Source organism: Mya arenaria, chromosome 10 (assembly GCF_026914265.1).
Source record: "Mya arenaria isolate MELC-2E11 chromosome 10, ASM2691426v1".
Classification (NCBI taxonomy): domain Eukaryota; kingdom Metazoa; phylum Mollusca; class Bivalvia; order Myida; family Myidae; genus Mya; species Mya arenaria.
This window is the reverse complement of record NC_069131.1, coordinates 49,978,801-49,995,509: the sequence shown is the minus strand read 5'-3', so window position 1 is coordinate 49,995,509 and position 16,709 is coordinate 49,978,801. Positions and strand designations below refer to the sequence as shown.

Sequence of the window (16,709 nt, the reverse complement as noted above, 5' to 3'; positions counted from 1 at the left end):
TAATTGGAACTTGTTTGGTTCTATTTGAGGTGGCCACATGTCGAACGTTTTAAGTCTGTCTTGAAAGAATAGCATGCTTGGAGAACTATATTCAAACTCTAATAGTTTTGAAGTTGTCATTTCGACTGTCCGTGTAAGAATGAAGCCAATAACTGAACACTTTCCTTCATATCACAGAGAGTTTCAAAAATATCAAATGGTAATTGAAAACTTTGGTGACCCTTTTTAAATATTATTTTAATGCGTCGCTGTCTCTCTTTCACAACTATGACAAATTTGTCACCAAGTGTGCATGTAATTTCCCTTCTTATTGGTGACCAAGAGACATTTTCAAAACCAAAACCTCTCAAATATGTCTGCAACTCGTTAGAAAAACGTATCTGAGCTTGAGCCATTTTAGTATTTTTTAAACACTTTAGACAACTGCTAAAGCACAGACTTACAATATCCAATTTGTTCGGTTTGTTATATACCACTATTGACAATCCAAACAAAAATGTCTTGTACGTTGATTATTCTCGTACTATGGGCTCGTCTTTAAGTCCTGTATATGCGGTTAAAAGGGGAATGAATTTACATCTATCCGGATATTCTTCAATCTCTTGATGGCTATTGTACTGATCAACTATGGTTTGAAAATTGTTAGTTTGTCTTAAAAGAGTTACCATTTTTCTGATGACTCTCCTTAACCCACAAATATATACAACGAGCTTCACTATCGTTCCAGGGTAACATATTACCATTCTCATCCCAAAAGGAATCAAACATTCTCCTGTTTGAGTCATATGGTGTCAAATTATAACTCATATTAGCCGGTAAAACAATGGCTGCCAACTTCAATCGCAAAAAGATTAATACTGATAATCAATGGAGACCCAGTTAAACAATGACCCTTTGTCTTGGATTTTAAACAATGGTTAAACATAACCGCTAAAAGCGGGAAATCGCCAAATATGACCGCTAACGCGCGAAATCGCTAAATATGGCCGCTAACGCGGGAAACCGTCAAAGATGGCCGCGAGAGTCCCCTGGCCGTTAACGCGGGAAATCGCCAAAGATGGCCGCTAACGCGGGAAACCGCCAAAGATGGCCGCGAGAGTCCCCTTTTTACCCTACTAATAACATCGGTTATATTTTAAGATATTATGAAATACACCGTGTGTGATAAGAAGCTGTTGTTACACCGCTGGAGAAACTAGATTTCCGCGGGAATTGGATGTTACGCCGGTTTTGAGCGCCAGCCATTGTCAACCCAAGTATGCAACAATTTTAATGTAAAATAAACAAACTCGTTGAGCAAATTGCGAACTTTTTCTGATCATTATACCGAAACAAGAAGTAAGTCATCTATATTTTGATGTAAAAGCGGCATTACTCTTGGGTAAATATATATCTCACGATCGAACTTGGTTAAAACATGCGTACACATACTGTTTGTTTTTCTTATACACAAGTAAGTAACTGCTCGCACAAGGTATTTCACTACTAATTGTATTGTTAAAAGCCCTGATCTCCATAGTTACTGCGGAGATATATCCTTCATTTGAATACATTCAAAACACCGAAAGATATTGCAACCATCGATGTATTTAAGACAAATAGATAAAAATGTTAAACCGATGGGTTCGAAATGTTTGGTATAAAATGTCCAAAGTATGTATGAATTCGAAACGTTTATGGTACGAAACATAGAAATATAACACATCACTGTGGGTCAGATGACATAAAACGGGCCGGCTAGTCAACTCCGTATGTATTATTGGACCGAGGCGTGCCCCTATATAAAATACGTACGGAAACACGAAGACATCCACACGTTTTATTATATATATCTAAATTGACCTTCCACTGCTTGGATGTCATTTTTGTCAAAGACTTACCGAGGTTAAAGGCTACCGCCATGCACTGGGTTAAAACAAAAACACACCAATGTCGCCTCATCTGTAAAAATGTATGTTTATTCTTAATTCATTTCTGAGATAGCATTGTCGATGTTTTCAGCGTTTTTGACAAAGTGCATTTCATTCTATGTTGTAATATGTGAAAGCAATTAATTCAAACAATATTTTAGTCTACAATCGTAAAGTTACTCATCTTTCCTCATTTTACCAAATTTTGCTACAATATTTAGCTTCACGCTTTTATATTTGGTAGAGCCAACATCTTTACTTTTCGCCAACGTGTGTCTTAATTAACAGCAAATATAAAGCAACCAAACATTGAAGAAATAACTTACAATACCTTGAGAATGTAAAGTATTAAGGATGATATCCTCAAATTTTGGCCGAACACTGCAATTGACTTCACAAATTGATATTGAAATACAAACTGCTATTCTCATCGGATGGTTTCTGCTTTCAAAAATTGTGAACGCTGGAGGCTTACGAGCACTACACATAATATTCTTAATATGGAAACTAATTGATAAGGTCGAGTAATATAGTTTGATAACTTCGTCTGAAGTCCTTACCATGTCGTTTTGCTGATATGGGCTTCAGCTATTTAAAAAAGCAAATCAATTTCATATTTATAAATTTAATAGGAAACTATTTTAAAATACTCATATCACAGTGAGACAGTTTGACGGATAGACAGAAGAATGATACCTCGTTTATGTTTTTGTTTTAAGTTGTATTTTCATTAAAACCTTTCAGGTAGAGAACCATGAAAGGGATAGGTAATATTATTATTCACAAATAATTCGAAATACGATCAAGATGTTTCAACAATATGTAAATATCATAGTGAACGAAGATAAAGTATAACCAGCCTTTGTAAATCTTAACACAACGACGTTGACAGAATAAAAAATCAAAAATCACAATAGTATTACATCTTGCATAGGTTTCAGTAATCCCTTAAGAAAAATTATAATCTCTCAAGCACTGAAAAATTTCCAAATGATGTTAATTGAATATAAAAACCAACATTGTACGTTGAGTAAAGGAAATGAAAGGGAAAGTTTCTCTCAAGTTTTATCCATCATTCCCATCTACATCTATATCTTCATCTGTTTTCTTTTCTTTGTGTTTCTTTTTACGCTTACGACGTTTAGGCAACTCAATTAAGTGTTCTTCTGTTTCATCTCCTGCTTGATCTCCATATACATCGTTGTCATCAAGTTGTTCCCGGTGTTTATGCTTCTTCTTTCTCTTCTTCTTTTTCTTCTTCTTCGTAGCAGTGTCTGATTGATCTTCATTTCCCCTATTTTCGTCATCATAACATACAGTCAAGGTTGGCTGGTTTTGGTTCAAAGGAGGTAAAGTGCGCAACACATCTACTGTAATTGCTTCATCATGGTTGTCTTTGCTATCGGTTGTTTTTTCATTAAATACAGATTTGACAAATGAAGCTGCTGGTGCTCTCGTGTTAGCAACGGTGTCTCTTGCAGATTGATCTTTACGTTCATCAGATGGTTCAACCTTCCGTTTCTACAAAAACAAAAAGGACACTTATATAATGAAGACATACACAGCTGTTTTGTAGGAAATAACACCAAAGCAATGCTATCCTTTATATGACACAATATATATAAATATTATGATATAATATATTGATCACTGCTTAAATACTGAGTCTAAACATAACGTATAACTCCATCGAAAACCTTGAAAACCCGCGTAATAATGAATAATTAATGAGGTGAGTTTCGGATGATTTATTCCACACCTAAGACCAACCTTGACGGAATATGGAAATATCCCAGAGCTACTGTTGGATATGAATGTATGCATTATGTTTTGCCTATTTGTATACTGTACATTTTGTAGATGCATCATTATAGTAACGCATGGGTTTCTGACGATTTACATTTTGTTGAGTCATTACAAGTCAACGTTAACATAAAATGCCTCTATATGACAAATGCCATGTAGAAATGGAACACTAAGTCGAATTTAAAGTCATATTATACTCTCAGCCTACCTGTTTCTTCTTCCAGATAACCACAATTATTATCACAATAATTGCAATGAGAAGCAAAAGTGCAACTACGAAGATGATGTACCATGGGAAACCTGCAAAAACACATTTGAAAAGTGTAAATAAAACAAATCAAGTACAGTTGGTATAAAATGTTAATTATTGTGCATAAAATTTAATATGGGGATAAAAAGTGTCTGTATGTTTTTGTGCTTATTATATTATATAAGAAATAAAGCAGTTCAAAACATACATAAAATAACGACGTCATCAATAAGAGGTTGCCGTCATCGTTAATATCTAAAGCCACCTTTATCACTTTTGATACCTACCGCTCTTCTCTTCCGGTTGCTCAGATGTTTCATGTGTACCAACAGCTGTAGTTTTATCGAAATCCAAAGTTGGCGGACTCGATCTAAGACTGGGGTAAACAAGGAATATCAGATTTTTGACGTAAAATCATTATATAAAAACATTTTTATATTAAATACTAAATGTAGCAGTACCAACTTAGATGTTTGTTTATTTTGTATTGTAATGGAATTACCTGATAGTACTAGTAGCAATCTTAGATGTCGCCGTTGTTGGTGCCCTTGATGAAACGTCCCCAGTGGAGTCTGTCGTTTGTTTATGTGCGCTTGTTCCTGATGTTTGAGTTGTTGATAATGGCTCGCTTGTTGTCGATGGTTTTTGTGTTGATGTTGACTCGCTGGTTGTCGATGTATGTTTTGTTGATGGAGTAAAACTGCTACCCTTTTCACATGTGAGGTCCACTGTTCCATTTGTTACTATTTATAAACTAAACTATAATTGTGTACCATCAAAGAGCAATACAATTTATAATAAAATGGAGTTCGTAATCATTATATTTACATTAAACACTTAAATAATACCTGAATGTGAATACATGTTTATATTATAATATAAGAAGTTTATAAAATATACTATGACCTGTTTTATTTTTAAAACCTATCTTTTTGCAAAACATTACATCGTTGAACGAAAACAAAAACACTCAAATACTGTATTAATTCATTTGCACTGCATGTGCGGTTTCATGTAAGACATGCCACTACAATAAGCGAATTTAAAGACTTACCTTCAAATCCAATAAAGAAAAGCTCCTTGTCCAAATTGGGATTTGTCCATGTTAAGCTGATATTTGTGTTTACATTTTTCAGAGTGCTGTTTCGATTTTCAACATCATAAATGTTGAAAGGAGAATTCCAATCTTGATATGTTGACCCATTGGTGAATGTGAACTTTAACGACTGGTCATTCGTCAGGTTATAATCATGATTTATCACTTTGAACTCCTTTGCTTGTATATGTAAATTGCATGTACACGTTCGCATATTTGTGGCAGCGACCGAGGGTTCTGGGTAGGCCGGAGTCCATATTGCACCATATAACGGGAAGGAAACAGTGTTACTACTGCATATGGCGGCGATATCTACAGCTAAATAAGAAAAGAGCATTTTACATAAAGCTTAGAGCAAATCGTAAGAAAGATAATATCTTAAAAGCATTTAGTTAAATCTAATGAACTATATTAAAAGTAGACAAATATCGTTAGTGTTCTTACACCGAATACATGTGTAGTTGAAACGGTTAATCGTCCCGTTGCAATACGGCCTGTCTTGCTTCAGGTTATACGGTTTCGTAGAAGCATATCTGTTTCCCGAGATCTCTCGATACTGTGCCAGCATTTTCGTAAACTCTTCTTGGCCTGCAACTAACGGTATATTGCATCATCATTACAAATCACAAAGTATGTCTTATGATATGGTTATATTTTTAACAACTTATCTTGAAACAATTAATGTGTACTTGTATAGAATTATATATATCTGTGAAGCATTAAATTGTATGCCCCTCTCTCTCTCTCTCTCTCTCTCTCTCCCTCCCTCGCTCCCTCCCTCCCTTCTCTCTCTCTCTCTCTCTCTCTCTCTCTCTCCCTCTCTCTCTCTCTCTCTCTCCCCCCTCTCTCTCTCTCTTCTTATATTAAAATGTATTTATGTTTGTTTAAAAGTGAATGCAGCGATTTTTGTTGTGTGGAAACAAAGTCTTATTAGAGACCGCCCATACGGAATCATCGTTGCTCATATCGATCGTAAAGAGTTCATGCGTCGACTGATCCCAAATAATCTTTTTTATTCCTTGTAGTATAAAAAGATAAGAAAACAATACATTTACTCAAATAACTACACAATAAGTAAATATTATCACGATTCAAGTCCTTTTACTGTTTATATCATTCAAACAGGTGTAGAGCGTTGAATGTTATTTATGGCAACTAATAACCGATTTCGAAACTTGTTATTATTGTCTAAGGCAACATAATTTGAATGTAGAGATACATTACACTCAAATCGTACAACAAAATCCGGCTTACCAATGGACGCGTTCGTAAAAATGTTTGTAATGCCAACAATATCCGCGTCTTGACAAGACCCATTGCATGATCCCAATTTCGTACTGGAACATTCACACCATTTTTCCGACAACGCCGCTAAAATATGACAAAACATTTACCGCACGCAATATGGTAATTTATAATTCATTTCTTCAAACAAGCCAATCAAAGTTAAGGTTGTCGTTTTCTTAATCTGAGTATGTTTATTTGTAAGACATGAACTATAACCTATGCCATTGTTCATTGTATAGAAATCGTTTTGCTTTGGAACCATTTAATTCAAAGAATTAAACCAAAAGTCTGCGTTTAGTTGAGACTGTCAATTGACAGCAGTAAATTTTGTATGCAACACTGTAAATCCCAATGGTAACGGCTTGTTCCAAGGCTATCTTACCTGATGTGTGTAGCAGTAAAATAAAACAACCTAGATGATACATAGTATTTTATAAAGTCCGTTTTCGTTTATAACATAATAAAATTCAACATTCAAAATTCATATGGTAAAACCATAGATTATATTTAAAGCTCTCCGGTAAGTGATAAAACTTTGTTTTAATAACAAATGAAGATTACTGTATTCGAGTGAAGATAAACTATTGGTCGTTGAGCTAATCTTGAGTGATAAAAGGAGTTTGTGCTATATTCTGATAGCTTTTCGATGTTTCATCGACAGCTTAATAAAGTGAATTAGAATGAGAAAGCAGTTGTTTTTGATTAATTTCAACAATATTGCAAGATAAAAACGAAAGGGCAAACAAATGAGCGCGTGTGACAAAAGGAACCAAAGCCGATTTTCCCAAAACAAGCATGTGTCTCGATCGAAATTACTCGTATTACTTTTTAATTATGATTATTTCATTTTGAACAATTAAATACGTTTTTCGCTCAAGATTAAAGCAATTTCTCAATACAGCATCCAGCCATTACAATACAAAAAAAGTAATTTGATAGTTTTGCGTATATAGGATTATATAACTTACTTAATTAAGTCTCGTTTTTCACGTGGTGCATTTAAGAACAGATGTGAAAATTGTGATAAAATCCAGAGACAAAGAACAGCAACTAAACAAAACAAACAATGGAAACAACATGTTTAACCCCAGTACACTAAACTTTAAATGCAAACCAACACACAGGAACCAACGCTAAACACCAAACAAGAAACAAAACGCTACAGGACAGCACACATTACCAACAATCAATATCTTCGTTGTGAATGGTTGAGTACGGTCAGTGAAAACCAAGTAAAAACTCACTGGAAGTTTTACTTGGTTTACTGGCATTCAACCTGGCACTTGTGCCAATACACAGTAATTATGTGCTAAACAAAGCTACTTTAAATCAACATTAAGACATATTTATATGCCTCGTACGAAATGTTTAACTGGTTAGTTCAAACGTATTTCTTTTTACCCGATTATGATGAAAGCTGATAGCTTATAAAATCACCTTTGGGTTGTTTTCTGGGCAGAAACCACCACTGGTGTGAGGCCATGAGAAAGTTTCCCTGTTGTGAAATGACACTAGCTCTTGTGTAAGAGAAGACATCCTACCCCTAGACAACTCCCATTGTCTGGTTTAACTGGTTTTACGGTTACGTCATCATCGTACGGTTATGTTTATTTTACTTAACATCAAGGTCATGGCGGCTGTTTTCTTCTGAAAAACGCCATAGTGGTCAGTGTCATAGCCGATCTTAGTGTATTCAATCTTTGCAATTATGTATCAATTAAATGTTGGAAATATTTTCGAGAAGTGCTGTAAAAGAGGTCAACCACTGAGACATTCAAATTATCACCCATTAATGTTATTACTCGGTATTCAGAGTGCCCGAGATGTTGAATGTAGCATTACCGCGTGGTTGACAGCATAGCCAATATGTCCACGGCTTAAAATGGATCAAAATATATGTGAATTAGCCTGGATTAACGAGAAGTACCCCGAACCCAGCCGAAATCTGGTTCCTGGACACAAATCTGTTTCCTTATCTCGACTCAAAGATAATTCGAACTTATTTCGCTATATCTCGCGCTTTCTTGCCAGACAGGTATTTCCTTCTGAACTTCATTAAGTTGGCTTTTAAAGTGGCTCGGGTTTTTTCAATTATAGCTTAAGTTAAGGGCATTTACTATAAAGTGATTGAGTAAAATAAAATCTTGAAACATTGATGTTCAAGAAAACAGTAGTTTTAAAAAATATGTCTCTCCCTGAATGATACATTAGCCTCCTGTGTGTTCAACTCTCTTTTGATATTACCGACCTGACGTTTCATTAACGTAAGGTATTTTATTTGCTACACTGCCTTTCAAATGCACATAAGCCTCCCACTTGTGCTCAAAGCTATCAATAACATCAAGAATTAATGTGACATATGTATAATAATTATGTATTTATTGCAATTTCAGTTGTTCTTGCTTGCAATGTTATTTTTAAGCCATATCAATGAGGAGTAGCTCTACCAAAAATTGGACATAAAAAGCTATGTGTCTGTTTTAACTGCAGTAAGATGTTGGTCTTGACAAATATTAATGTGTTTTTTCGGAATTGTCAATATGTCCTAAGTGTTAGTTGTCACGTTTCGTTGATGAAACTTTTTTCATTAGATCCCTCTTTCGGTCATGAACACAGCCAGTGTCTCCTTGGAATAATTGGCAAAATCAGTTACACAGTCAAAAATGCGTAAAAGCTGCTGACTAAATACTGCCAAAAACATCCTGCATTTATAATACGTAGCAATCAGTGGTAAAATCTGAACCTAGTATTGAATACTTTATGACAATTGAATGTTATTTCAATGATTGAAATATAACTGCCTAACTGTTTATGTATTTTGTTTGGTCCACAGACATCACGGCCACCGATCAAATGTCTAAACGGTATAATGAGCCCCGATCCAATTATGTCTTTATATAATTAAAGCGCTGAAAGCATTGAAAGACTGTACCTTTTTACAATTGTATGTGCATCATGCTACCAACGGACTGGTTTTGCCTCATAGTTATTTGTTAATATTAAAACACGTTCTACCTATATCTATACAGTTAAAACCGACAAGCTTGTGTGGAAGGCAAACCATTCTCTTAATTAATGATCATCGTCTTGCCAACGTTACCTTTACATGTATCTCCGGGATAAACTAACACTATTCCAAAAGTGTGTTCCTAAACTTAAACCCGTTCCTTAATTTTAATTATTTCTTGATCGTTAGTGTCTTCTCATCTGAATGATATTGACAAAGAGCAAACGGATCCCATAGTACAAGGAGTATAAGAACACTCTGTGTCAGGTTTTATGATTTATTTATCACCTTTTGGTGAACGAATCAAGTGCATACAATTCTCGCATGAAAAAGAAAAGGGAAACCTTGAACTTCGTGAATATAAATAGCATGATAAACGAAGATGTATTTAGCAGGTAAAATAGTCTTTGTCGGTATAGACATAAAGAATTGGATATAATTAGTATCAACAAATGAATAATATAACATACACACACACATAAATCATTTTGAGTTTTTTGTACTACGATGATTCCACATGACCTCCAAGGCAGTTTCCAAAAATGTATGTTGACAATGACAAGACGAAAAAAGTGTTCATTGAGAGATTAATAACAATAAAGAGTAGGATAAGAATAAACCTTGACCTCAACTTATGTTTAATCCATACATTCACCTTTTTATCAAAAAATTGTATAAAACTTAAACAAGTTGTTTAAATGATTTTGTTGATTTCTGTAAATTGTTGGATAAGTATTGACCGATCGACGAACGTATGGACAAGCTTTCACCAAACCAAAGAATATATCTTTTTTATGCAATTTGCCGCTACTGATTCGTCCGTGCCTTTTCAGTAAACGGTTAGGCAATTTTGGAGTGTTTTCCTTGATTTCTAGGTTTTACCTACGGTACCACATGCGACTACATCGGCATTGTTCTAGTGGTAAATGTAGCTTTTTTGTTATAGCGAGATTTTATCAATGCAGACGTGTGCGTGTTTGCCACTGTGTCGCCTACAGGCTGGTCTTCCTTTCTTTTGATTGGTTCAACTTGTTGTTTCTGAAAATGAAAACCAATTTTGATACAGACAACCATCAGCATTATCATTATATGTTATAAAAGTCCCTTACTCGTCGCATGTATACTGGTAGGAAAAGGAAACGCAACCATACGTGTGTGATTATATATTGTCACAGCCATGTGATTAAAACATACGATTTAGTCACGATATACGTGTGAACGACAGCTACCTTAACAAATCAACTATAAAAGCCGGTATGTGACAGTTGCGGGTATGTCACTCTCTCGTGGAAGTCCTGCTTTTATTTGGGATGGCATAGAACTGATGAAGGAATTAACACGGCGCATAGTAATATTATTGCAATCTTCAGTTAACGCAATTTGAAGCTCTTAAAGCCTTGCTGGTATGTCGACGCGAAGCCGTATTCGGCGATCCAAATCATACCATAAATGTTCTATGGCAGACAGTTCTGGAATATTAGTATAAGCTTGCCGCTCAGTGACGTCAATGTTGTTTATGACAAGAACATCGAGACATATAATTGCGTCGTGATGCCAAGCGATAGCATGTTGAACAGATCGACTATTATGTACCGTTGTAGAGATGAATTGAGGCTTAATAACTTCATTTCCGTACTTGAAAGCGCCATCAATGGTCACCAGACTGTGACCAATACCGCTCCAGACTATGATTGAGCCGCCCCTAAAATAATCACGCTCAACCACGCAATCGTCATCATAGCGTCCATTTTTTCATAACGCAATGACGCCCATTTGCCCAAAGAGAACTTCGATGGGTTTAAAAACAGGACCTTTGCCATAGTCGCTACGGGAAAACAACAGGTCGAGCCAATTCATACGTAGTTTTCGTATTTTGCTCATTGACGTGTCCGAGGAAGACTTTTGAAACGCGTTTATGCCTATATTTTGTTCTTATACAGACGATTCCTCAAAATTAACCTGATATAAAAGTGAGCAGTGCGAATCTAAAGTTCGTAACAGGTGGATGTTCAATACGTGTACTCAGTGGCATTAGGACGATTCCACAGGTGGATGTCCAATACTTGTATTCAGTGGCATTAGGACGATTACACAGGTGAATGTCCAATACTTGTATTTAGTAGCATTAGGACGAGTCCACATGAAGATGTCCAATAAATGTACTCAGTGACATTAGGACGATTCCACAGGTGGATGTCCAATACTTGTACTCAGTGGCATTAGGACGATTCCACAGGTGGATGTCCAATACTTGTACTCAGTGGCATAAGGACGATTCCACAGGTGGATTTCCAATACTTGTACTCAGTGGCATTAGGACGATTCCACAGGTGGATGTCCAATTCTTGTACTCAGTGGCATTAGAACGATTTCACAGGTGGATGTCCAATACTTGTACTCAGTGGCATTAGGACGATTCCACAGGTGGATGTCCAATACTTGTATTCAGTGGCATTAGGACGATTCCACAGGTGGATGTCCAATACTTGTACTCAGTGGCATTAGGACGATTCCACATGAAGATGTCCAATACTTGTATTCAGTGGCATTAGGACGATTCCACAGGTGGATGTCCAATACTTGTATTTAGTGGCATTAGGACGATTCCACAGGTGGATGTTCAATACTTGTACTCAGTGGCATTAGGACGAGTCCACATGAAGATGTCCAATACCTGTACTCAGTGACATTAGGACGATTCCACAGGTGGATGTTCAATACTTGTACTCAGTGGCATTAGGACGAGTCCACATGAAGATGTCCAATACCTGTACTCAGTGACATTAGGACAAGTCCACATGAAGATGTCCAATACTTGTACTCAGTGGCATTAGGACGATTACACAGGTGGATTTCCAATACTTGTACTCAGTGGCATTAGGACGATTACACAGGTGAATGTCCAATACTTGTATTTAGTACATTAGGACGAGTCCACATGAAGATGTCCAATACCTGTACTCAGTGACATTAGGACGATTCCACAGGTGGATGTCCAATACTTGTATTTAGTAGCATTAGGACGAGTCCACATGAAGATGTCCAATACCTGTACTGAGTGACATTAGGACGATTCCACAGGTGGATGTCCAATACTTGTATTTAGTAGCATTAGGACGAGTCCACATGAAGATGTCCAATACTTGTACTCAGTGGCATTAGGAAGATTCCACAGATATATGTCCATTATTAATACTCAGTGGCATTCGGACGATTTCATAAGTTACCAAAGTCGTCCGATAGACATTTAACGCCTATGTATGCATATGCACTAAGTATTTGACTGCCGCCCAGCAGAAACAACCCCTACGTGTGTTTTATTGTCGTTGCCTTTACATTGCACTTATACGTATATACGTATGCGTTTTTTTTCGCGCCAGTATGTACTTGCCTGATGCTGATTAATAACACTTGTTTAATCGTGTTACACTTAGTCGAGCGTGTTTCATATGATCATAAATATACATATTATAGTTGAATATAATATATAAATGTACATATTATATTCAACTTACCTTTTTTTTCTTCTTTCACACAATGAACCCAATGTTAATAAAAGCCAAGAGATGCAACAGAACAGCTATAAGGATGATGTACAATGGAAATCCTATAAAACGACAAATGCATATAAAAAAGTGTATTATTTTTCAAATCACCACAATTATTCATTGCCTTTTGGTTTTAAAATATATATATGAGTGTGTAATAATACACTTGGAATAATTATTTTATTATACATTCCAAGAGTATAAATTTCCCTTCAAAATTATATTTGATACAGCGTCTGAATTAGTTATTGGTTTATGTTGTGCACTGGCAAAATATATATCAAAACACACTACTCTGTTATGAGTATTGAATAGAATGTATGGTTGTCTAGCAAATACGATATGGGGGTTAAACAGATGCTTTATATTGTTAAATTTACGGGTAAATATGGGAAAAATTAAGTGATAATTTAAAACAATAAGCAAATCCTTGTTTTACATTTATGTTGTAACTAAATTACAATGATTTTTTATAAACGGTTAACAACCTACAACATTGTGTTGAAAAATAGAACTAAAAACAGAAATAAACGTAATTTGCCAAACATATGTTCGAGTTAACTCCCTCCCATTTGCTTTACTATAGACGTCTGCAGTTGAAAATAAAATTATTCGATTGTTTGTGTTGTAACAAAACCAAAAGCACGTTCATTCCGTCCAGGAATTCAGCCGTTTCAAACAAATTAAATAAATTCTTAACTGCGTGACGTGAAGAAAAACAGTGTGGAAAGCGCGTTCATTATTCCTATCTTACATATTCCGTCATCATTAACGATAACATCAACTAAGTCCCTCTTATTAAATATGTACCTTACTATTTTTCTCTTCAGGTTGCTCAGATGTTTCACGTGCAATTTTACCAACTGCTGCTGTCTTCGTGAATAAAGACTTTGAGAGTCTCGAACTGTACGATATAAGCAAACGGATGGTAAACATTTTGAAAGACATAGCTTACCATGTATATCATAACTAAATGACTGACCCTTGTGTTATTAAGACGCAGCGGGTCTGCGATAACTTTTAAATGTATTATTCATAGTGACTATATATTAGCAGAATATGGGCAGATTTAGGAACGTAAGTGCGCATGTGTAGATCACAGCAGCCACGTGTCGGTCATTTTAATGTATATATTCGGGGTTATGTTTTGTTTGGATTGTCAAAGAATTACCTGCTAGGATTAGAAGCAATCTTAGGTGTCGACGGTGTTATTGTAATTGTCGAAATACCACCGGTGGAGACTGCTCTTGATGCTATTGATGCGTTCGTTGCTTTTCGAGTGGCAGTTGTCGGCTCGTTGGTTGGCGATGTTTGTTTTGTTGGTGTTGACGGAATCAGACTGATACCTTCTTTACATGTGACGTCTACTGTGTCATACTTTACTATTTATATGTTTTACAAATTGAAATAATTATGAAAGTGCACCATCAAAAAAAGCACATGATTCTAAGTAAAATGGTCGTTATACTTAAGTTAACACTAAAAACTTGTTTTTAATACTGAAATGGCAGGCATAGCCGTTATTATTGTGATTACACTAAAACCTTGTTTAAGGTTTTGGAATATCAGACATTGTAAAAATGATTTAATTAAATCACTAATAACACTAGATCTGTTTAAACAAATACAACATCGAGTGAATATAAACAATCGAAGTTTGCATAATATATCATGTAATAATTATGTTGTATCATGCTAAATATGTCAATTTAGTAAACCATTTTCTTCCAAATAACAAACGTACCTTCCAATCCAATGAAGAAAAGCTCTTGTTCCAAATTAGGATTTACCCATTCTAATGTCATATTTGTGTTCACATTTCTAAGCACACTGCTTTGATTTCTTACATTGGCAAAGTTGAACGGAGATTCCCAATCCTGATATGTTGATCTATTGGAGAAAGTTAACGTTAACGCTTGGTCATTGGTCAAGTTATAATGATATTTTTCAATTTGAAATTCCACAGCATTTATATGTATATTGCATGAACAGTATCCCCTATATAAACCATCATCTAAGGCAATTGGGTAACTTTTGGTCCAGATTGCACCTCTCAACGGGAATGACCTACTGTTGTACTCGCATATTGTTGAAATATCGTCAACTATGGGAAAAGAACACATATTTTAATTATCATTGCACACATGTAACAGTGACAACATGACAAGCAGCAGAAAAATATTAAATTTAAAGCATATTGTTTGAAATGATATGAACTATATAAAACGATTATTTAAATAATTGAATGATGGTATTGACTTTTATATAATAAAGACGAAGCCGTTTCTATTTGCAATGTCCTTGCTAAATAGCAATTAAAGAAAAAAGTGAAAAGGAGTTTTTTTCAATACATATGCAATTAATTGGTGTACAATTACCTTATGATGGTACCCTCTTTATGTTAGGACATATGATTTGTTCATTTGGAAAATGTTTGATTTGTCAATCGGAGGCTATTTTTCTTTTAGCAAAAACTGACCAGAGCTATAAATTATCAAAACCTTAATTCTGTCGTATACGATAGTATTCTTACACACAAAACACGTCAGGTTGAAACGGTAAATTCGTCCATTACAGTACGTTAGGTTTTTAATGGCTTCAGAATATTGCATTCCTGATATCGTTCGTAGCTGACCAATCGCCTCCGTAATTTCGTATCCATGGCTGCCACCTATCAGTGTTAATAACGAAACAAATTCAGCTTCTATCTTAAACAAGAATGGAGTTATAGTTTCTTTTTTTCTGTTTTTTGTTTGTTTGTTTGTTTGTTTGTTGTTTTGTTGTTGTTGTTTTTTGGGGGAAATACAAAAATACAATCAAACATCATGTTCTATATATGGCGTACCTGTGGTTACGTTTACCAAAACGTTGGTTATTCCAACGCGATCGTCCGACTGATCACATGCCCCATGACAGAACCACTCATTTGTAGAGGAACATTCACACCATTTCTCTGACAACGCCACTAAAATCATCCAACACAATAAATTTCATTAACAAACGCGCACTCAAATACATTCCAGTAAGAAAATGCAAAATCTAAAAGCAAAGTATGAATACAGGATTATGGTACGAATGAGACTGATAAAAGACAGATATAGTAAGTTAACATTGTCAACGCCCAATAACAATCTACTCTTAAGATTCAATAAGTAATATTACTCTCAAAAACTAAATTTAATTTGAGAGTGAGTTAGCTGATCGTAATCAAGCCAAAAGGAAATAAGAAAGCACAACTGGATGGCAGGTAAACTTTAAAAGAAGACTTCAAACTTATGGAATAAGAAAAGAAAACATGTGTATTAAAGAGTTTAATATACGGCATATCCGGGCTGTTGAGTCATAATTGTTCCTCGACTACTTCTCGGGTCATTATGAGTCACTCTGGCCAATTATCACTCAACGGCCCGGCTATGCCGTGTATTAACCTCTAAATATTGTCCCTCTAAACTGGATGTTATTTCCATATGGGGAAACTGTGCTAGGCCCTGTAATTTCTTTTGTACAACTCACTTTTACATGACTTGCCCCTTATTTGCATTGTTTAATAATCAATTATCAATCATATAATGACCTCAATTGTTTAAAGTGAAGTATTAATATTTGTATGAAAAAATACATAACCCCCGTTTAATGGCACAGGAAAAACGCCAAAGACATAGAACACAAAAGCAAACGATCACAAACCGGAAACATCAAACAAAAGCACTCAACTCCACAAACAACTCCGTACATACATACTTAAAAAAAACTAGGTGTTTTTATAAATGATTGTTAGGTTCCGCATTGTAACGGTCAGTAAAAC

The 16,709-nt window shown here is 35.3% G+C and overlaps 1 protein-coding gene across 1 annotated transcript; it reads right to left on the bottom strand.

Moving 5' to 3' along the window:
• Positions 1 to 2,565: 2,565 nt before the first annotated feature.
• LOC128207016 (uncharacterized) lies at positions 2,566 to 6,791 on the bottom strand. The gene is made up of 8 exons (XM_052909809.1): positions 6,732 to 6,791; positions 6,317 to 6,433; positions 5,507 to 5,656; positions 5,021 to 5,380; positions 4,469 to 4,709; positions 4,254 to 4,342; positions 3,925 to 4,016; positions 2,566 to 3,431 (listed from the first exon to the last, which is right to left on the bottom strand). The coding sequence occupies exons 1-8, from the start codon at positions 6,772 to 6,774 to the stop codon at positions 2,976 to 2,978; spliced, it is 1,548 nt and encodes a 515-aa protein (XP_052765769.1). The 5' UTR covers positions 6,775 to 6,791; the 3' UTR covers positions 2,566 to 2,975.
• Positions 6,792 to 16,709: the final 9,918 nt, after the last annotated feature.